Consider the following 24,081-nt stretch of genomic DNA (forward strand, 5'->3'; position numbering starts at 1 on the left):
GAAAGGATATCATCTGTTTTATTTAACCTTTACTTCTCTAGCGATATTTTAAAAAGCCTCTGATGAGCCCATTTTCCCTTGGATCTTAGCTATATACAGCTACGCACTAGCCACATAGATCTAAGTAGTTTACTTAGATTTTAAAGCATTGACATAATTTCTGGCACTGATATCCTGATGCCTTCATCATTCATATGCATCACTTGGTTAAGAAATTTAATGACAGTCATGGTTAGAACAGGTCACAGAACCCTTCTGTCTATGGCATTGCATTTAGACACAATACTGAATATGTTCCCACTTTCCCAGCTACTAGGCTCACCTTTGCAAAATTGTTAGAGTGCACAGAAAGAGGCTCTCTGCCGTAAAGGTGCCTGTGCAGCGACCCCATCCCAGGAAACACTCTTTCAGCAAGGGCTCCTTGGAGGGATCCTTTAATCCCCCAGATTGAGGCTCTGAGAGTCAGAAGATACAGGGTTCAACCAATTCTAAGACTAGTAATCCAAGTTTGGCTTCTTCTTTTTGAAAATGGAGAATCCAACCTCCCTGCCCAGTTCACAGCATTATGAGGTTTGAATGAGATGCCTTGAGATACTTGTGTAAAAGTGCTCTTATTCTCTGAAAACTTAAAAATCAAAGGTGTTGACTTCACATGAAAATGATAGAATACACTGTTACTGAATATTGAGTGTGCATAGAAGCTTGTGAGATGTAAACATAATGTCAAGATTAACTGTAGGTGTGTATGCTGGGAGCATTCTAGATAAATCTTCAGTCCTCCCTCCTTCAGGGAAAAACCACTGCGTGCAGACTCAGAGGGTCAGAGTTTCGAATGCAAACTTCGTGTTGACTCGTAAGCACAGAGGCTCAGCATGCAGGCAACATTTCTGTCTCCACTTTCTTATTGTCAAGTCCATGCCCCAGAAATGACAGCCAGCAAGACAGTACTATAAAACTGCAAACAATATAGTATTATTTAAGCAAGGAATCCTGGCTGGAAATTAGATGTTAGGATAGGTCTCTTATTTTTCCTCTGTGTTGGGCCAATCTGCAATGATCAGAGGAAGTTTCAGTCTTGATGTTACTAAAAGGAAATTTAAATGATGTAATTTTTCATAATAAAATATTTTTGCACAATAACTTAAAAGAAGATTAAAATTACAGTGCAACCTCACTCACACTCGCTTGATTCAGAAACAGAGAAACTTCTTGAGGAATCCTGTCAGTCGATGGGAGAGAATTCCTTTACGAGCTGGAAAACATCTCAAGTTACACTAGTTTGGTGCTTCCATTGTTCGAAGGAGAGAACTGAGCCCCACCCAGAGAGGTGAAGGTCATTGTAATGTTTCCATTAAACTGTGTCACTGTCAATCAAAGGAAAATCCTCATCTCCCGGAGACCGTGAGAGTCTCCTTTAACAACGGTCAGACTTAACAAGGGGCTTTCATTGCAAAGATAAAAATGCGCTGCTCTGGTTTCCTGTGGCCATATATCACCCTTACTATGGCTATATCTCGGGGACATGTGTTTTTTAAAAAAGGTTATTACTATCAACAATATACTGTACAGACATTTCTTTTCTACTTTACCCCCTACCCCATCACGGTGTCTAGTAGCTGAGGAGCGCTGGGCAGTGTTTCTAAGAAGCAGCCGTGTCCACACACATGACAAAGGAATACGGAATGAATATCCTAAGTACCTGCAGGCGGCGGAAACTGTCAGCATGGAGAAGTGATATTTCCAAAGAAATCGGTTCTGTGGCAGGTCAGGGAAAAACACAGGAAAAAAAGAGTCTTGTGTGTGCATAGGGTAACCAGAGCACCTTGGTTAAGGGGAGATATGGGGGTCAGAGACACCTGTGGAAACTAGTAAAGATCAAGCAAGTCACTGTGGGATCCAGTTGTCACGTCGGTAATGACACTGCCTCTTTGAAAACTAGATTTTACTTTCATGGTACAATCGTTGTTTTTACAGTATATTGGAGACTATGCCAGATGAGCTATCAGGCTTTGAATTACAGAGGGAATGATGTATGCGTAGGGCAAAGTTGAAAATGGAAGCCAGGATGGGAGGAGGGTGTGGCAAGCACAAGATGTGGGGGACGGGGCAGACTTTCAGTTATCAAAAAATAATTTTAAGGTAATATTTTAAAAACTCAAAAATAATGAAAAAATCTATCAAAATCATTATTAGTGGTTTTTCATGTTGCCTCTGGCTCCTCTGCGGCTCACAATGACTCTGATGGAAGACACAAAAGGTCGAGAAAGCCAGAGAAAAATTGAGTGATTATGTATTTTTACAGCAATGAATATCAGAGGAAAGGGATTACAGAGGATCAGAATTTGCTGAATTTTGGCTGGAGCTGGATGTGAAATGCCAGCACATAGATCAGCTTCAAATTTACCCTCTTTTGCTTTCAGTCATTTCTTATGGTGTATCGGTGGTCATATATTGTGCAATATATTTTCTCTTCAGCTGCTTCTTTATAGCACTATGAATTTTTAATTATTCTGAATTGAGTTGAATGTCATTACAGGGACTAAGGAAGACATTCAACACGACGGGGTCTGATGTGGCAAAATGATGCAGCATTTCGCGTTGAAAATATATTTGGGGAAGCTGTTAGCCATGCCTGCCTTGCTTCTTGTTTGTATAAAACTTCACAATTAACTAATATATTAATGCAGATATTATAGAATGGCACATGGAGAGATAACTTCAGGAAATGAGGCATAAAAATAAGTTAAAATATCAGACATAAATGAACAAGTGTTTTTCCCATCAATTAGAAAAACCGAGGTGGCAAATCCAATTTGAAAACATAGACAAATATACAAGTACATTTAAAACTTACTATTTAGGAACACATTTATTTAGATCACCTTTTCATATGCAAAAAAAGTAAATTTCATTTTAAATTCAATGTAATCATTTTATCTAAACCAAAATGGCACAAGGGAGATTGTATCTCTAATATCTATCTACAAATTTATCTGCAGTATAACTTCATGCACTGGCTGATTTGGTAAATGAAGTAGTACTTCAGAAATGAAGATTTTAAGCATTTCACTCAATTGGCATGATGATTTGATTGAACAAGATATTTAACCTTATTATTTCTGAAAAATATATATATGAGGAGTTTAAACATTATCTAATATGCTGCTTTTCCTTACACTAAGATTAAAGGTGAGACATTTAAAATCAGGGGATGTTTGGTCCCTCAACTCTGTGGAGAGTTTCTGGCTTATAAGAGCACATTGAATAATCCTATACAACAACATCTACATTCACAAAAATTGAAACTTGGCAGATCAATAATCAGGAAAAAGTCTCTTACAGAATGTGTGTCCAAGAGACGAAATGACCAGAGCGGGGAAAGCATTGCACACTGGAGTGAAAGACGGAAGGATAGAAACAGAGGAGTGAATATATACACTGGTTTATCAACAAATGTCTACTTAGGGTCTATGAGAAGGTTTAGGAAAGGGCATTTTCTAATGAAGATAGCCTATGTCAGCACCAGCAAAATACACATGAATGGAATGAAACTACACAGCTTGGCTTATTTGAATTTCCATGGTCTGTGTGTTAGTAATCCAGTAATTCATAGAACAGAACTAGGGATTATACTTCCCTTTGTCAAGGCCATTAACACCGTGCCTTGAGATTTAAAAAAGTGACAGGCCCCCAAATTCCAAATATGAATTCACATTTTTAAAGAGAGCAAAGAGTGTTCACAATAGCACAGAAGAATTGTGTAGAGTATTTCATAACATGTCAATTCCTGTCCAAGTAACAATATAGATTCCTATTTCCATGCCACAGACACATGCTACCGTGGGAACATGTTATGTGCATTGTATGTTTAAAGACTGATGGAAAGATAGTCTTGCCTTTATACATTTCTTTCATTAGCCTATAATAACATCTAAAAGGGCTTGAAAATTGTGTTAGTTTCTTGGGTGATTAAAGATAGTTAATAAAACAACTAAAATGCCCATTAAGTTGAGTGGTAGGGTGCAAGGTTGTTTGTTTTATTGTTTTCTTGATCTTCTCATTACATATATTTTTATATGTATCCAGGATTTCATACTGAAAAATATTTAAAAAAATAATTAAATCCCAGGGAAATTTCTAAACATAATTCACAAAATCTTTTGTGTCACATACAATTGTCACATACACAATTTCTTGAATAAGTACATTATATGCTAAATGTGGAGTTCTTTGGAAAGTATGATGCTAAAGATAATATCTAATGGACTGAGAAAGGAAGGTAATGGAGGAAAGAAAAGAAATGGAGGAAGAATTCGAAAACCAGTTTCATGCCCAGTAAGAGATGTGTCTTTGTTCCTACCCAAAGGATTTTAGCTCTTGTTAGAGTTAGAAGAAACTCATTTTAACTAAAAAATATGTGAGGATCTAATATGTGCTTAGCTTTGACTGCTCTTGGAGGGAAAGAAGGCAGTATCGTACAGAGTGATAATTCCCAAATACTGCTACACGATATATGTGTACTCATTTGGGGAACTTAGAAAACACCTCAGAGGTCAGGCTGCCCGCAAGTACAATCCAGATCTCTGGGGATAATACCTAGGTATCAGAATTTTAAAAACTCTTCCAGGTGATTTCAATACACATTTAAATGTGTGGACCAGTTTGGTTCTCCCACCTAAACCTACATAATAATACCCAAATATATTTTAAAATGTGAATTCTTGGCCCCAAACTCAGTGCATCCAATTCTGTGTATCTGTGGTGGAGCCTGAGAATTTGCATTTCTAACAGGTACCTGGGTGCTGCAGCAGCTAAGAACCAGGACCATATTTTGAGAACTATTGGTATAGACTACACAAAACTAGACTTTAACTTAAGGGAGTTTATATTATAATGAAGAGCGAGGACATACACAAAGAAGGTTAAATATATAAATCAAAATGAATGGTATAGATAGTAGAAGCTAGAAATATTGAGCGGAAGAATAAATTACTCTGGGTGTGGATAGTCACCTCATGACTCCTGAAAAATAAATGGAATTTAAATAGGCAGAGAAAATTTCAGAAGGTCAATGTCACTGGAAGGTCTTTGAAGAGGACTACTTATGCAAAAGTTAGGCAGCATTGCATAAGGTTTGTTTGGGAGACAGTAGGCTCCACTGGCTGGAGCGAAGGATCTGTGCAATGAAACAGTAGTTTGAACTGGGGGAGTCATTTTGGATGCTGGTGCCAAAGGAGCTACATAGAAGTTCGAGTTTAAAAACAAAACCAAAAATGGTTTATCCACCAAGCAGTAGGGAAGTTCTTAAAAGACCTGAAAAGTGTCCCTGACAGGGCTCTTTCTTATCATGACCATCCATGGTAGGTTTCCAGCCAGACTCTAGTGAACTTGATACTACATTATCAAAGCTGAACTCCTGCCTTTCAGAAGGCTATGCATCACCTTCAAGAATGAGCATTTTTAATATTAGCAAATTACACACAAATTGATATTAAAAACTCCAGCAGATGATTCATCAGTAAAGGTGGAAACAGAGGACCTTATCCGTTAGATCGGGATTAGCTGATGTAATTCAAGTGCTAGCTATAAAATTTGAAAATTAAAAATAATCACACGTGCCAGGAGTGATGGAGAGCAACCTGGAGCGATGTAAAAGGTGTGACCTTCCAGGGTGATCTCAAACGGAATGAACTACTAAAGCTACCCTGGGCTCCCTAAACTTTCATTACACATGAGGTTTTTCATATTAAAAAAATAACCAGAAGCTTGCAATGTTGAAAAATGTATTGGAAAAGTCCTTCCTTGGGTGTCCAGAATGATTCCAGGTAGAGGCTCTTTACTGCCACACAGAGAGTTTTCAAAAAGGACAGAAACATGTCTTTTCCTTTCCAGGAAGGACCAAAGGCTAGGGAGTCAGAAACCACCTTCTTCCCTAGAACCAGCAGACAAACGTCTCCCATCAAACGTCTTCCATCAATCACTCCAGGTCATTTGCTTGCAATTGCATGAATGTTTTTTTTTTCTTTAACCTGAAACTCCAAGTAACAGTTGTTATAGGTAGGGAAGTATATGAGAAATGCTTTTCTGGGAATCAAGAAAAAGGAGAGTTATTTCAGTATTGGACAAAATGTAGAAAGCATAGTCTTCAGCCTGAATGGGACTGAATAGTGTTGTTGGAAACATATAATAACAATAACCATAGTAACAATGCTAACAACAGTAGCTAGTACTCCTACCTGAGTGCCAGGTACTGTTCTAAGCACGTTGTTCTCATTAATTTATTGGAAAGCTACTCATTAATTCATTGCTAGACCATTCTGTTATCATTTCCATTTGACGGATGAGAACACTGGAATTCAGAGATGCTAAGTAATGTGCCCAAGATCACAGGATTTGAGTGCTGGTAGCAGAGTCTCTAACCTGTGCTCTTAAGCACCCTCTAGAGGAAACAAATCCAGCCGTGGGTGAGCAAACGGTCATGTGAGTACTGGGGTAAAAAAAGAGAGAAACAGGAAGGTGACACCAGGCTGTTGGTGCAGGACAGTTGACAGGGGAGGATCAGGAAACCTGATGGGTTTCCTCATCCCATCAGGAAACGAGGGGATGAGGTTCTGCAGGGATTACATAAAGAGGGGATTTCTATTCTGGTTCTAGGTGAATCGCATAAAGCAAGGTTTGTGGGAAAGAACAGCAGGGAAGTGGACACCAACAAGCTCAGCTTTAAAGCTTCAGTAGCTGTAATTTCCCAATTATTTGTCTCTCTTTCCCTTCCTGCTGGAGTTTTCTGAAAGCAGGGGTGGGAGCTCACTCAATGCTGTTTCTATTACTCAGGACAATGGCTGGAAAGCAAGAGCTCCGTGCATTGAAGCTTCCTCCTAAGTAATGGATGGCTCGGTTTAAAACATTTTGAATAGAGATTTCTAAGATTCTGTGATCTATAAATAAGCTTTCATTTCTCTCTTCCCATTACAATGTGCAAATGTAAGTTTGAATTTGTATCCTTTGTCTATTAATGTTTCCCTTTCTTACTCAAGTACCAATCTTTTTATTAATAGATAGAAGAAGAAGAATTTCATAAGTACGATACTGGCTTGTTTGGATTATTACACTTAATCTTCATATCAGAGCTACAGTTCCATTTGAAAAGATCTGTTTGAAAGGCCTCGAATACAACTGGAAAATAAACATTTAGTGATCATAAAATGTGTCTATGTTTTATCTCTCTACAACGTCAAGAGCTATGAACATTTTCTTTTGCTACATAAGATTAAAAAACTAAGCTTGTGTGTCTTGTAGAGCCAAGAACTTTGCATATAATAACCACATTTCAGTTGCTGGAAAAACCATCCTTCTAAATGCTTAGGCTAACAACCCTCTCCTACCAATCATTGTATCTTTCGGCATTTCTTTCAAAATGTATCCAGAATCGAATCACTTCTAATCTCTGTTGCTCCTCCCCTGAACTTTCAAGTCCCCAGCTAAAGTGGTGTTACTATCCATACTTAGAGACGAAGAAGTTGAGCTTCACCAGATCAGGGAACTTTATTTCATGTAGGCACCAGAGACTTGAAAGTACAAAACAGACCTGTTTCTGGAAGACTGAGAATAACCAATAACATAATAAATTACAGAGGTGAAGAAAATTGGTGCTAGATAAAGAAGAAACAGGGGACAGAAAAAGGGTATAGGAGTCTTGTAAAAAGGTGAATGTTTCCATACAACACACTGGTCAGGATAGAGATCATAATAGAGGCTATTATCAAGATAACAGTAGTGCGATGATTGAAAGAAATAGAATAATCCAAGCACTTATCTGGAGGAAAGTATTCCAGGAAGAGGAGAAGCTGGAACAAAGCCTCCAAAAGAAGAGTGTGCAAGTCGGGAGTATTTTAGGGTTAGCAAGAAAGCTGGTGTTGCTGTAACGAGGGAGTAAGAGAGGCGGTGGGAGTGTGACAGAGTGGCAGGCCATTTAAGAGCACCGGGAGTGAAACAGGGCCTGTGTCGGGGGATGAAGCACAGGAATGACAACATCTGAATTTTAGTTTAAAGGGGCCACGCTGGCTGATTTTTTGAGAATAAATTGTGGGGGGGACTATGGTAGAAGCATGGGGAACACGTAGGGAAAATACAGCAGAAACAAGCGGAAGAGGATGATAACTTGAACCAGGGTGGTAACAGTTAAAATCTGAAAATAGGACCCTCTAGATATATAAAGATGAACCCAAAGGATCTACTTATGAATTAAATGTGGAAACATGAGAGGAGAGGAACAAATGATCCGGCCAAGGTGCCGGGTCTGGGCAGCTAGAAGGATGGAGTGGCCAACCCCTGATAAGAGGGGGCTGTAGGAGAAACAGTTTTGGAAAGAAGATCTGTAGTTAATTTTTAGACATTTTTAGTTTCTGTTATTAGTTATTTTAGTGAAGATGTCGAATGGAGAGGTGAATACATGACTGGCGTTTAGGAAGAAAGTCTGCACACATGATAAAATGTTCTAAAATATCATAAACCTTTTCTCTTGTGATATTTAGCATACTTGAAGAAGATACACAATAGAAAACTTTACAATTGTACAGTTTATCACAAAGTAACCATTCATGCCCACCAATACCCACACTCAGACGAGGAAGTCCCCTGCACCCCAGGACCCCTATGCCTCCCCAGCCACTGCACCTCCCTCCCTCAAAGGTGATGAATATCCCAAATTTTATGGTTCCTTCTACCAATAATACACTATATGTAAATATACTATATATATGTAATAGTCTAACATGATTGATTCATTCAATCTTATCCTGATGAATATTTACATTTTTTTGAGATTTTATTTATTTATCCGCAGAGGGGAGGGAAAGGAGAGAGGGAGAGAAATATCAATGTGTGGTTGCCTCTTGTGCATCCCCTGCTGGGAACTAGCCTGCAATCCAGGCATGTGCCCTGACTGGGAATCAAACCTCAATCCTTTGGTTCACTGGCCCCAGCTCAATCCACTGAGCTACACCAGCCAGGGCTAATCTGCATATTCTTTAAATTAATTTAATCTAAAGATTTAAAGATATAGCCCTGGCTGGTATGGCTCAGTTGGTGGGGCCCATTGTCCTGTAAGTGAAAGGTTATGAGTCTGATCCCTGGTCCAAGCACATAGAGGAGTCAACCAATCAATGCTTCTCTCTCACATCCATGTTCCTCTCTCTCCCATCCTCTCTTCCTTCCTCTCTCTCTAAAAGCAATGAAAAAATGTCCTTGGAGAGGATAATAAACAAACAAACAAACAAACAAACAAACATAAGTCCAGCCAAGGTGCTGGATGAAATAACCTAGAAAATTAAAGACTAGTTGAGGTCCAAGAAATGAGCCCTAGGTCCTCCAACATCAAAAGATCAGGAAGAAGAGGAAGGGCCCGCAAAGTGACTTCCTTGTCTTCCAAGTGGCAGAACTTAATTTCAATCTCAATGCACGTCGACCCATCTTCAAACATGCTCGGCTATCTCAGAATTATACTCGAGGAAAAGACAAATAAGCTCAGAGAGGCAGATAACTCATGTGCTCCTCACACCAGAGTGTGCAATGTAAAAAAGATTCCCTCCTTGCTTTTCTGTGATGAAGTCGGTAGGAGACACTTTTTAAAATGGCAGGTGTAAAGAAATGGTAGAAGCTGGTGTTAGCTTGCTTAAGTTCTTTTTTTACAAATATTTTTAAAAATATTTTATTTATTTATCTTTAGAGGGGAAGGAAAGGAAAGAGGAAGGAAACATCAATGTATGGTTGCTTCTGGTGCATCCCCTGCAGGGAACTGACCCCTGCTGGAAACTGGCCTGCAACCCAAGCATGTGCCCTGACTGGGAATCGAACCTGTGATCATCTGGTTCGCAGGCCCACGCTCAATCCACTGAGCTACACCAGCCAGGGCCAGCTTGCTTAAGTTCTTTCATAGTAACAAAGCAAGTAGAAAGGAGTGAGCAGCTAAGCAACATGGAAACCAAAAGCTCTTAACACAAGCAAAGAGATTTCTTGCTTTTTTTCATAGCAGGAACAGTTACCTATGAAATGGATCTTCCCTTGATTGTAGAGCTTCCTGAAATCACAGAGAAAGTGTAATGGCTCAATTATACTGTTTCTGTGGTTGTCTGCTATTCTCTGGGTTTATCATTTCCTTCATTTCGCTTTATTTTCAAGTGGTATCTCAGTACCCGGCATCCATTCATTCCATAACTCATGGTGAGTGCCAAAACTGACAAGCAGCAAACAAGCAATGAGTGGCGAAACAGTAGCTCTCACAGGCGGCGGCGTGACTCATACAAGTTCTAGTAAGTGCCGTGAGTCCCGAGCCAGTGCAGCGTGCTGAAACATTTGTTTTCTCATCAAAATGCAGTAAGCGCAGGGTTGGGCAAGTTTTGAAGCTGACAAGTACTGGGCTATGACTATTTTTCATTTCATTTCATTTTATTTTACCTTTTAATTGAATTTACTGGGGTGACATTGTTTCACAAAACCATACAGATTTTAAGTGTACAAGTCAACAAAATATCATCTGCACACTGTATTGTGTGCCCATTGCCCAAAGCAAAGTCTCTTTCCATTCCTATTTGTTTATCCCCCCTTTATCTACCTCCACCTATCCCACCCCCTTCCCCTTTAGCTACCACCACACTGTTGTCTCTATTTTGTGTGTATATATATATATGTGTGTGTGTGTGTGTGTGTGTGTTTACATATGCATGTGCATGTTTAATCTCTTCACCTTCTTTCATCCATCCCCAACCCCTCTCTTCTCTGACAGCTGTCAATCTATCCCATGTATCCATGCCTCTGTTTCTATTTTGTTCCTTAGATTCCACATATAAGTGAGATCGTATGATATTTGTCTTTCTCTGGCTGGCTTATTTCATTTAGCCTAATACTTTCCAGGTCCATGCCTTCATTTCAGAATAGAGGCTCAAAGTGAAACCATGACCCAGTACGGTTTTCACCCGGACGAGACAAACACTTGGAAACTTGGGGTTGCTTCGTAATTCAGTTACAATCACAACCAAATTTGGGTTTCCTCTGTGTTAATCAAGAAATAATTTTTTTCAGATATTTATAATCATGTTGAACTCAAAAGCACAGGAGGAAACAAAGTTCTAAGGGTTTGTTCATGAGGGTTTTCCAAGAATATTTCATAAAGTACTTCTCTCCCCCCAATTCTGGTGTTCAGTGGAAAATGAACCATGAGTTCTTTTCAGGGTTGCGTATGTATTTGGCTGCCAGCTGTCCAGCACTTGGGCTTTCGAGGAATTTGCATTACTCTTGAGTCTACGGTATCTATGCGGCAAGTGATCACTTCTTTTAAGGAGGCATTTGCATTTACTTGATCTTACCTATCTGACAAGTTTTGGTCCACAATCTTCACTTGGCCTCTTTGTGTTAATTAGCATCCTAAACATAGGATGGGCTTATTCATTTTCGAATTCATTGTCATCAAAGACCATTCATGCTGGTGTGAGCCTAGGTTTCTCGCAAGTCTTGACCTACCCTACAACCACATACCTGTTAAGTTTCTATCTGGGCCCATTTCCTTTTCTATATCTGTGGCTCTTTGTATCATAAATTTTAGAACATTGCTTAGTTGTATTTCACTACATATGTGGGATGTCTTACTCTCTGCATTTTCTCAAATCATGAAAAAAACTGAATTTATAAATATTTTTGAGAATTTACTACAAGTTTCATGGGAAAAAAAGACAACATAAAATGAATTCCCTATCTTATAGGGTTATGCGATCAAGATGGGGAGATAAAATATAAAAAGATAGCAAGTTAAATAAAAATGCAAGATTTAAATTACATTTTAAGACCACAAACCAGATGCTAGAAGAAACTATGTAACTCTGAACAGTTACAAAATGAATAATAGTCAGAAAGAATGTTGAGTGTAAGAGGAAGAATATTAGGCTGGAGTAGCCTGGGAAGATACTAAGGAGTAGGAAATACTCCTGCAGGATCTGGAAGGACAGATAAAACTAGACAAATTGAGAGAAAGGAGGAGAGAGCTTACGTTAGAATAATTAATGTGAATGTTATAGAAAAGAGTCTTAAGAATTTGAGGGGACTAAAAGAAGAATAAATTATCTGGGAGACAGTTAGTCACGGTAGTGGTGGGTCTTTTTAGGTCAGAGCACAGCTCACACCAAGAGATGGCAAGAAACAGAGACACGAAGAGAGACATGCTCTCCGACGAATCGTATTACACCAGGGTCCACTCAGATAACATTTCTTCACACCTCATCCTCTGCAATCTCAGTTCTGAATCTTCCCACCTGTCTTTCACCTGACTCCATCACCACGGAGTAACTCTCTATTTGAACATCTTACTGACCCTCCTGGTTCACAGATTCCTGCCCTCTCTGGTTTGACTCCCCTGTGCCATCTGACACAACACTCCCTCCCGTCTGACTAGCCTCAGGGATGCCCCCTTGATGACCAGTCGACAGACAGCCCCACATGTCGCAGACATCAGGAGTCCTGTGAGCTTTGATGTCAGCCTGTTGGCAATAGGCAGGCCCCCAGAGACGTTGGAGCAGGAAAAGAAAGAGGCAGAACGGAACTTCTCGACAACCTCTGAGGGTGATGCAGACAGCAGAGAAGAATGTCATGCAGGAGGTTAGAAGACGACAGGAGGGGACCAATTAGCTAGTCTTTACAATTGTAAATATCAGATATGCTCCTTGTGAGTTTCAATAAATTGTCTGATTTCTTTCATCGAAATAAATATGTATGTGCATTGCTTACTATAAGCTTTCCCCACAACTATTAAATATGACTCTTTCCACTTAAATGTAGCAACATTGCTGCAGTGGAGAATGAAGAAAGCATCTAATTATTCAAAATTTATTACAACAACGTGTGTATTAGAGAAATTAATTCCAGTACTAATTCAAGCACAGGCATGCTCTATTATAAACTATAGCTTCTCTAAGCAGACCCATTGTAGCAAGGCCAGTCAATTGTCCCCAAATCCTTTCTCTAGCAGACAGTGGTGTGTGTGTGTGTGTGAGAGAATGCTAGCTCTGTCGGAATGAAGAAAAAAATTGTTTACTAGGGTAACTAACAAACCACCATTATTATTGTCACTGAAATTACCTACCACTCAGGAGCCTAAAGCTGAAACTAATCAATATAAAGATATAAAGAGCAAGAGTAGGCATAGAGCAGGGGGATACAACACATTTACAAATGTAACCCAAATCACATTTTCCAAGAATTCAACTGAAAGATCCATTATAACCCCAACACCCTACTGAGGTACACTGACTTAGGTAGAGGTATGGAAGAAAAGAGAGGAGAGGGGAGGGGAGGGGAGGGGAGGGGAGGGGAGGGGAGGGGAAGAAAAAAGGGAGGAAGAGAAAGAGGAAAGAGGGCAAGTAGGCAGGCAGGCAGCAGGCAACAGATATAATGAGGATGTAATGTCTTGAGCTCTACAATTCACATTTTCATGAGACATTTTTTTAATGAAGCTACCCAGGAACTCTCTGAGGTCATTTTAATTAATGTCATTCTTAGGATGAGGAATGTGGAAACTCCAAGAGCCTAAGTGACCTGTGCAAGGCCAAATGCTGTTAAAGACAAATAACTAAAAACAAAGTCACCTATTCATGTTACAAGTATTATTCAGTATTTAGGACATGCCAGGTTTTGTTACAAATAGTCAATGACTATGCATCATTGCAGTAGTTATTGTTGTTATTCCTAGAGTACAGATGAAAAAACACAAGTCTGGATTTCTTAGGATGTTCAAGCCTGCAGTTCACATTGTTCTGTCATTTGTATGCCGAGGCCACACCTTACAGAGCAAGGGGGGGATCCAGATCACAGGATGCTGACGCCATAGTGGACAGTGGGTAAGAGCCTGGGACCTGGCAGTGGCTAAGACCCGCACAGACATGGCCGCTTCTGGGCTCCTGAGCAAATTACTCACCCTCTTCAAGCCTCCATTTTCTTGTCTGTGAATTGGGGTAATTGCCATGCCTACGCTGCTGCGTTTGGGAGGGTTCAATAAATTTCATACATAAAGAAAGCACTTAGAACAGGGTTAGGCATATATTTAAGCCTCAAAAAGGTGGGCTCTTATTTGCCCTTCGCTGGGGGAAGAAATTGAAAGATAGCATTTAGACAAAGTAAGAATCATTCCTCCCTATGAGGGTATAAAAGTTTAAGTAAAAATATATACTGTCATGTTTGCTGCACATTTTAAAGCTTGTTTTGAAGAACTGGGCAGTGAGAAATCAAGGTTTTCTCATCCATTCTATAAGTAACCCCACACACAATGCCCTCCCGTACAAGCAGTCTACTGCACACAGACCAGACCTACTCACTACACCGTATCTTACTATCTAACAGTCCTTGTCTGGCGTTCCCTTGTGAGACCACAGGTCTTCTACACGCTCTTAAATATTAAATATTTCAATTAAATATTTGTCTCCTGGGATTCCAGACCTTGTGTGGATTCCGATTCCCCTCTCAAAACAAAATCTCCAGAGAGGCCACCCTCCTCAGCACTCCCCGGCCCCCTCCAACACAGTCCATCCTGGACACGTGCTCCGGGAAAAACCGGGCATGTACTGCGGTCCCTCCCATGTCCTTGGCAGTGGCAGGATGCTGATACCCGTGAGTGGGGGAATTCGGACAGGTCAGATTCCGACACTGATGCTATAGTGTAAGCTGGAGCAGGGTCACGGCAAACAGAAAGGGCAGCAGGGATGAGCTGGCACAGTCGCCGGTAATGATACTTAGCCAGTGCCTGCTGATGAGCCAGAAGAGCAGATGGCACCACTTGGTGATGGTCCTCAGAGAGCTGACATTTATGCACAAAACCTAAGTGAGTTGAGATCATTGATGGGCTTTGCAAAAAAACAGCCATATTCAGAAATAAAGAGGGTTTCCTGCAGGCTTGTAAGCAATGCAAAGGACTGCCATCCATCAGGGTATTTACAGTCACAACTCCACCACACTGCAAAGACATGTACACTCAAAACAATCACCATCACGACCTAAACTCCAGTGAGGAGGAGCGGATTGGAAGCTGATTTATGGGAGGCAGCACAGTCCAATGGGAAAAAATTCATGAGCAAGTGGGTCAGGAGACTTCTGGTTTCAATGCTACCGCTGAACAGCTGAGCAACCCATATGGGTCACTCAAAGTTCCTGACCACAGTGTGCATTGTTTTCAAAGTGCCATGTGTGTGTCTGTGTCTTTGAACCTAGCCCATTGCATGACACTGCTCTGCCTATGCATTCTTTTTACCCCACTGGTGAAGGCAGCAGTTGTGTGTAAATGTTGGCAATAGTTCAGGGCCTTTCCCAGGTCTGGGTACGCACACATGTCCTCTATTCTTACTACATGAGTGGACAAGGAAGGCATTTTTCACATACAAAACACACACAGTGGATCTTTGAACAACAAAAGGATTGGGGCACTTTCCTCCACTCAGTTAAAAATCTACATATAACTTTTGATTCCCCAAATACTTACCTACTAATAACCTCCCACTGAACAGAAGACTTACTGATAACATAAACAGTTGATTAACACTTATTCTGTGTTTAGGTATTATATTCTGTATTTTTACAATGAAGTAAACTGGAGAAAAGGACATGTTTAGGATCAGGGGGTACTAGACCCACCCGGGAATCACTATGTAAATTACGTAAATGTCTAACCATGGTGCAGGATACCTGGAACCACTATAATACTGAATACTGACTATAATTGAAAAGTTCAAAAATGTTATCAAGAATATTTTAGGAAGATAAAATATATACACAAATTTATTTTAAAAATCAACATGTAAGTGAACCTGTGCTCTTCAAACATGTGTTATTCTGGGGTCCTCTGTGTGGGTATGTATTTGTGCACGTACATAGAAAGATAGATAGATAGATAGATAGATAGATAGATAGAAAGAAAGAAAGAAAGAAAGAAAGAAAGAAAACTTTCTTCCAGAAATAAATCAGTACCAAAGTTTAACTGATATATTCAGCACCTTTCTACCTTCTTTATTAGCACGATCTCAGTTTCGATAATTTCTCACCATCAGGGGGTTATTTGATCCCTCTCAAGTTGAGAAGACTGTCATTTCTTCTCTATGTGGCCAAGACTCCCAAGGGTTTCTGAATGGACCAAAATGCAGTTAGTATACCTTTGGTGCCTACATGTTAAAATGTTTGTTCAGAACTTCCATGCTTCTCCCTATTCCACCTAATAAGGGTTGTTTGTGTAGAAAATAAAAATTTGTCAAATATTTTGGTGTACACATGATTTTTGTCTGATGTCTAAAATATATCTATGGAGATTCAGCTGAAATCATAACTCAGGTTTGTTGCACCAGTTCTTCAGAAATAATATAAAAAACTATCAGTGTGGTAAAATTAAAATTGTATACAGACTGAACTTAGACATATATGTGTAGGCATCTCAGGTTCATCATTGAATACCTCTGTGTTTCTTTTTTCCTGTGGGCCTCAGTTTTCTCACCTATACATACAGGCACTAATTCTACCTCACAAGATCAAGGTGAGGAGTAAATGGGGGCCAGGTGAATGTGACAGACCACTGGACACTGGGACATCACAGTGAATATGTAAATGTTAGGAGCCCAGCAACATGTGGGTATTCAGGGACCAATACAAATTAATTCAAATTAATTCATGTTCTATTGTGAATTAATTAATTCATAATAGAGCTGTACTAACTTTTTTATCAATGCAAAATATATGAAGTGCATATAATCTTGGAAATATCGTCAGTCAACACCTTTTACCTGAATAACACTTTCAATCATTACTTGAAATGATTGGCGCTAATGCCAATTTATCTTGCTACTGAGACTTATATGAACCTCTTGGCTAATTCTTGCTGACAGCTTGCTGTGAGTAATGATCTACTGTGTTATTAGGGTGGTAACAGTTATGGGAGAGAGCAGAGGGCCCCCCAAATCTTGAAATCACTTATTTTTCTCTTGTTTATTATTATTTTTTTGCCCTTGCAATTCAGAGGATTCAAATACTGCATGGTCATTATGTAAAAATGTTTCAGCATTGTCAGATCCAAAGTTCTGCTAATGAGGTAAAACATGGAGCCTCAGGGATGTGAACGATGCACTTGGCTGTTCACCTTGATTTAATTCATCACATAAAGGCTTGATTTTCTACATTTTTATACCAATTCACTGCAGTTGAAGGAACTGGTTTGTGTTGTCTTCTGTTTACCTCAGAAAATATTGTTATTGCTTTCACTTTATAAATTCTTGCTACATAAACCTCTGAATGTATAAAAGAGACCAATTGCAGAAGAATGCGGGGCAGAGTATGATTGCTTATTGTACGAATGAGTTTTCCCTTTACCAAAAACTTATAATGGATGCATTCTACTAAATTCCGAGTCCCCTAATACATTTTAGGTTTTCAGCTTATTTGTGGCTTGACTTTTCACAGTCAACTGAAAATACGTTTGAAGCAAATCTCAAAGAAATTTTTAAGTTGGAAAAGATATTTTTCCAACTGTCCCAAAAGGCACTAAGGTATCAAGTGTCAAGTTAGAAAGCATCATAGCTCCCACATCCCCATTAGCCTTTGCAGGCTCTTCCCCCAGTACATTTCCTTCCTTTCCAACCCAAGAGCACGCTCTACTTTCCCTTCTCAATCTCGAGAAGTCCTACTCACCCCTTAACACACAATAGAAATACCTCTGCTGGGATTCCTTCTTAACTTTCACATGCAATTTAGCCACCCCTTACTCTGAATTTTTCAGGGCTCTTACGTGAGAGGCCTACCATAAACCTGTCATGTTGTCACGGACATTATATTCCCCTGAACCAGACTGCGCACTCGCGGAGGGCAGGAGCCGTGCCTGAGATCACTGTAGGAACATCCCCCTCTCCTTTCCCAGTGATTTGCATATTTCATACCAATTATACACTTGACAAAATTTTACACAACCTTTCACCAAGGTAATTTCAAGGTTTTTCCTAGGGACTAGAAAAGAACATGTAGATCTCATCTGATATTTGGATACCTGTCTTATGAAATGTAATGAAAAAAATCAGTATTAGAAAACTTGTGTTCTTTTCCTAGTAGTTATTTCTTTCTGTGTATTCCTGGACACATATTTTAACATTTCTGTGCCTATGGTACCTCATCTGAACATTGGGAATAGATAACCTACTTGCCTCCTTAAATTGGTTTATCCTCAAACATAATCATAAAACAGAATAGGTAACGTGTGTTTTATTTTAAACAGATCTATCAGGAGTATTAAGGGTGGTAACAGAATAACTTGAGTGTGCACTCAGAGAGCCACATGTGAATGCAGAGAAAGCAGACAGACACTAATCATGCTATGTCATTGGGGAACAGCCTTTCTAAGCAAACCACAAGGACAGTCAATATTTATAAGGATTGTTTAGATTCCAATTGTTGGAATTAGATTAGATTCCTATTGTTTGTAAACTCAAACAATAGTTGTGAGATTTTATTTTTTTCTCTTTTTTTAGGGAGAGAAAGCAATGGTAGGCAGTGGAATAAAGGGAGAAAGAAGGCTAAGAATGTGCCCAAATTACATGAAACTCAGTGGGCAATTAGTTCTTATCCTGTGTAAAAATTGGGGTCTGGTGGAAAAAATCATCCTCAAGGGGGTCAAAAGAGTTGAGTTCTAGATGTGACTCTGTTGCTACCCTATGTGTCCTTTGGCAAGTCCTTCAACTCTCAGGGCCTAAGTCTCTCCATCTTTCAGATAAGGTGAGGACTACTTCTTATTTATCCTGTTTTCTTTGCACTCAGAGGATTCTTGGATAATATTGGATAGTGCCCCATTATATAGATATAAATACAGCATTTGTTATATATATATATATATATATATATATATATATATATATATACATACATATATACTATTAAAATTATATCATTATATTAATTTAAAGATCAAAAAGGTGCATGTGCATAAATGAAAGGGTTAGTTGAGATGGGTTAGCTCTCTTTTGAATACCATATTCAGGGGGTGGAGAATGTGGTACCATCAGCCCTATCTCCTTCTTAACAGTGAGGGCAGAACTCTTCCCTCTTTCTGCCCAGGGTGTTAAACACAATGTCATAGAGTTAGATCACACTTCACCCAAACTCTATAAACTATCTCTATGACCAGGCACAAGTTATTTCCTTGGGCCTCAGTTTTTCGGTCTGTAAAATGGTGACACCTAATCAGATTGTGGAGAGGACTGGATATAATTGAGAAAACCATGTGGCCCATAATGGATGATTCATAAATGTTCACGTCATTCTTGTTTCCCTCCATAGTAACTAGTACAGGCTCCATGCATAATACATACTAAATGACTTGTTGATTGATTAGTTGGCGTTTGAAATTTCTCATCCAGCACACACACTTTCAATCTTGTGGGAAGTTCTGCCCTAGTAAAGTGGCAAATCCTTTCAAAATTTCCTACTCACCAAAGTACGTCTTAGTAAAATGTGGGTTTAAAAAACCCTCCTATTTCTCAGTAAGCATAGAAAATGTCCAAGATTGTATTCATTGAAAAGTTAAGATCCCAGTAAATTGAGTTTCTCATTCATGTTCAAGGCTGACTTGAAACGAATCCAGAATTGGAAACAGCTGATAGCTTGATACATACATCTTCTTCAGTTTCTCCAGAAGAGCAGAATTCCCCTGGAAATCCCTTCCCACAACCCACTGTAATTGACTTGTACGATCCTTTCACATAGCCACCGAAACCATGGGAAGGAAAGGAAATTGTGCTTCTATTGATCCAGATCTTCAGCAACACAAAAAGTGGCTTTTTAATTCTCCAAAATATTTTACTCCATTTGAAAGCAAACAGTTTAACCTTCAAGAGAAGGTTAATATAGAAAATCAGTTCTTGAACATTTATGCACTGGTAACACCAGATGAATCACAGGGACAAAACCCAAGGGTAAGGCACAATTCCATCACTCTGATTCCAAACATTTAGCCTTAAGAACATCCCTTTCTAAGCCTAGAGTTGTAGTATGACTTACATTCTCTCTGTATGTAATAGCCAAGTATGCTACTGATATAGTCAGTACAACTGAACTTATTTACTATCTTTCACTGTATCATCTGAGTTGAGCTTGCTGCTCCTGTGTATCACACTGGAAAACTTTTGCCTAAGTATTTAATTACGCAAATATTTTGTATCTAGTGGAGGTGAGAGCAAACCAGGGCACTCTGATGACAATTTTAGTATGTCAAAAATTTCTAGTTATTTGAGAAGTGACAATGACCTGTCAGTGCAAATAATACATGGAGGAAATCAAAATAGGAGATATGATACCATCTCCAGGACAAATACATTGCTAAAGGATGCTGCTATCCAACATCTCTTCTCTCCAAGTTTCATTTCTATGGAATAAATGACTAAAACCTAGTCACTCTATTCCCACATCATCCAACCTCCTGATAAAATGAGAAAATCCCAGCCAGCAATCAAAGGTAACACAGGGCACCTGGCGGGGCCCCTACGGCATCTCTCTGACCTCACAAGCTGCTGCAGGCATTTCTGCTGATGAGTCCCCTGCCTTTTCCTTAGATCTGCCTCTTTCTCTTTTTGATATTTTATTCCCACATTGTTTCATACTTCCTCATTTTGTCTGACTGACTAGGTTTTATCAAAGCATAGTAGTTTTATTTTATATGCATCATTTTCTCTTTAACCTTCCTCCTTCCCTCCCTCCTTAAACCTCATCTATTTTACTCTTTTCCTCTTCAAATCATTACATTAAAATTTTAAAATTTTCTAATCCATACATATCTGTGAAGCTTTTCACTTTATCTTTCCTTCCTAGGATAGGTGGCTAGCTTTTCTCACTTTGACACATACGTAGTGATGACCACATCCAGATTTACCTGTTTCTTTTCTTATAGGAAATCCCTCAGGGAGAGAGTATTCAACTTTGTCTCTTGCTACTTTTCTAACTTCTTTACTTTGCTGTCTGCTAATGTTTCACTCTCTTTTTCCCTTCCTTTACCGGTCAACTTTTATGACTATGGACGCAATTCATATCAGCTTTTTTTTTTAGGTGGTGGAGGTTTATACCAATAATGGTGATCCCAACTTTGACTCTTTTTGCCAAGCCCTAAAACTATTGAATTTTTAAAAACTTTTTGTCCATGCTAACTCTAATATTTATTTTACCTTTTGGCATTCCCAAAGATGTATCTCCCACAGGATATTTTAAATTTATATACAAAGTTATGTTTGTCTATTTATGTTCTAATGATAGCCATCACCCCAAGATACCCAGCATTTAATCAGCCTCAGACACTACTACAGATGTATTTTTCTAATTTGTTATATTTAGCCTTTTAAGCCCCTCAAGAAACCAAACCACTGACAACTTCTGCTTTTTATGCAGCATAACCAATTTTCCACTCTACCTGCATTGGCACACCATATTCTTGATGTACTCTCATAGTTTTCTCTTTTAATGAAGTTAACCACAACGTTTGGCTCCATCACCCTGCACCACTCCCACAGTGAACCCCATTCCTTAAACAGCTGTCAATTTCAAAACCCAACACTCCATGAAAAAGCCCACGCATGCTTTGTCAGATCACAGGCAAGGAACGGGAGACAGGAAGCCCCTAATCAAAGAAACAAACACAGCAGGCATCACTGATCATCCTGCATGTGCGTCTGTGTTTGTATATGGGCATGTCATTGAATGTTCATAGCACTTCATATGAATATTTTTGAGAACAGGAGCATATTTTCACATACCATAATCATTTCATAAATGCCATGCTATTTTTTTTCAAAAAGACATATCGATTAAGATTAAAAAATTACCTAGCAGGAAATCAAAGGAAACAATGATCCTCTTAAAGTTCTAAATATTGCCCTCGGTTGTCTTTCAAATCTCCTGACTCATCAGCGTCTCCTAACAGCCCTTACGCTGCTGAACATCCTGCTAGATAGATACTTGGTGTTTAACTGCAGCCAGGCTAGCCCCTGACAGCGTCAGCGTTATCATTGTTACTTTTCTTTAATTCTGTACAGTTGCCTCCACAGAGGTTCCTCCTTCCCCCGCACTTGGCATTAAAACTTACCGCTTTTACCAACTCCCCCTGCTCCCAGCATTACCACCTTGTACTCTCTGGACCCGCCTGATGCTGATGCGCTGCCGGGGGAGCAGCTGGCTTCGCTTTCTACCTCCATCTTACCGGAGGGACCGGAGGAAGGATGGAATAAAGAAGGAAAAAGTCGCCCGTGTCAGGTGCTCGCTCAGATATTAAGCAGCCCTAAAACTGTGTCAAAAGAAAGGTTTAGTACGAGAGGTAAGAACCATCAGCGTCAGGCTGGCTGTTGGTCCTGGGCTCTGAGCGGGTCTCATAGCAACCACTTCAACTGCTTCCAATAAAAATCTGGCTTTTACCTACCCCCCTCCTTCCCGGTTCCTTCACTCTTTCACTCTGCCACTGTTGCTCCTGTTCTCTGTGTGTGCTTCTCTCTCCCTGCGGCTTGCTCTGTCTCTTTCACTGTCTGCCTGTTTTTCCTCCTTCCCTCTGTTTCTCCATTTCCCTTCCTCACTCTTTGTGTCTGTTCTTTCTCCTTCCTTGCCCCCTGCACAGTCCCAGCTGTTTGAGGCACACAAACTTGGCTACCTTCCAGGCTGGACTGCTACAGGGGAGTGAATCTGAGACTTAGTAGAAGATTCGATGTCTCACAGGCTGATGATTTCTGTAGCTACAGCTGCAAAGCCACTATTTTCTTCTAATCAGAGTCAGTGGATTAAGAAAGATGTCTGTTGCTTATGGTCTTGCTTTTCATCACCATCTCCTTCCACAGTACTTACTCTGGGTAAAGAGTTGCTACCAATTTAGAAGAAAAAACAAAGAAACATTAATTCATAGGTCTTCAGGACGGGTCTTTAGTGTGTTAAGTAATCGCTGTCATATTTGAACGTGGGTCATCCTTGTTTATACTAGGTTATTAGGGACAACCGAAACCACAAGGATCCTGCCAAGCATGAAAGAGATACTTAAATATTTTTGCTGAAAGTTATGGTAGCATTTAAAATCATAGATGATTATTTTTCAAATGCCCAAACTCCTGCCTCTTCTTTTAATTCTTTCAAAGCTTGATTCTCTTGGTTTTTCTCTGGAAAGCTTCTAAACTATAAATGTCTTTTAATGCTTTCAATAGTCCCTATTTGTCCTAGTCAGACCCTGCACTTTAAACAAGGTGATGATAATGTTTGACTATTTTTTAATCGTGAAATTGGATTATGATTAGATGCAATCAAGTGTTTGGTGAGCAAACACTTTTCTTTCTACTAAATTTTAAGGTCCTTTAAGAAAGAAACTACATTTGATCAGTTCCTTATGACTGTAGTATATGACCAAGTGTTTTGCACAGAGTAGGTGCTCAATATATTGCTGGTAATCAGAGAGTTGCTGGTAATCAGAGAAGTGTCATATAGTCAGTCATAATCAATAGCTCTGGCTCTGGGGCCTGACTGCTTGTGTTTAAATCTGGTCTCAGCCATGTACTAGCTGTGTGACTTCAGGTGAACTACTTTACCTCTCTGTGCCTCAGTTTCTTCATCTATAAAATGGCTTATTAAGGTCCTACTTTTTAAACTCAAGTGAGTTTGATGCTTGTACACTGCTTAAAATTGTGTCTGGCAAATTGCAAACAGCATGTAAGTGTGTGCTTATTTTATTTTATTTAATGGTGCTCCTAGCCCACTGCACATAAGCACTCACCAGAAGAGATCCTCTTTTCATGTGATTATTGGCATCTGTATATCTTCTTTGCCAATGTATCTGTTCAAATCTTTTCCCTATTTTTAAATCAAGATGTTTGATTTTGTATTAATGAGTTTTGAGAGTCCTTTAAATATTCTACATGTAAGCTTTTTATCAGATATATGTTCTGAAAATATTTCCCCAGAGTCTGTGGTTTTTCTTCACAATATCTTTCAAAAGAGCAGTTGCTTTACATTTTAATAAAGTACAACTTGTATTTTTTTCTTTTATGGATGATTTGTCAGGCTTTAAAT

At 39.4% G+C, this 24,081-nt stretch overlaps 1 protein-coding gene across 2 annotated transcripts in view; it reads right to left on the bottom strand.

The window, feature by feature from the left end:
• The window catches only part of RIT2 (Ras like without CAAX 2), a 292,704-nt gene extending 270,348 nt beyond the window's left edge, over nucleotides 1-22,356 (bottom strand). The window contains exon 1 of one of the 2 annotated variants that reach the window (XM_037037027.1): nucleotides 22,127-22,356. In XM_037037027.1, coding sequence (XP_036892922.1) covers nucleotides 22,127-22,235 — 109 coding nt within the window. In that variant the 5' untranslated portion in view covers nucleotides 22,236-22,356. Of the gene's footprint in view, nucleotides 1-10,040; nucleotides 10,168-22,126 lie in introns of those variants that run through there. The other variant, XM_037037036.1, reaches the window with a different exon arrangement.
• Between the last annotated feature and the right edge of the window lie 1,725 nt (nucleotides 22,357-24,081).

The sequence above is a fragment of the Sturnira hondurensis genome, unplaced genomic scaffold (assembly GCF_014824575.4).
Source record: "Sturnira hondurensis isolate 20B ecotype Veracruz unplaced genomic scaffold, ASM1482457v3 Scaffold0001872, whole genome shotgun sequence".
NCBI lineage: Eukaryota > Metazoa > Chordata > Mammalia > Chiroptera > Phyllostomidae > Sturnira > Sturnira hondurensis.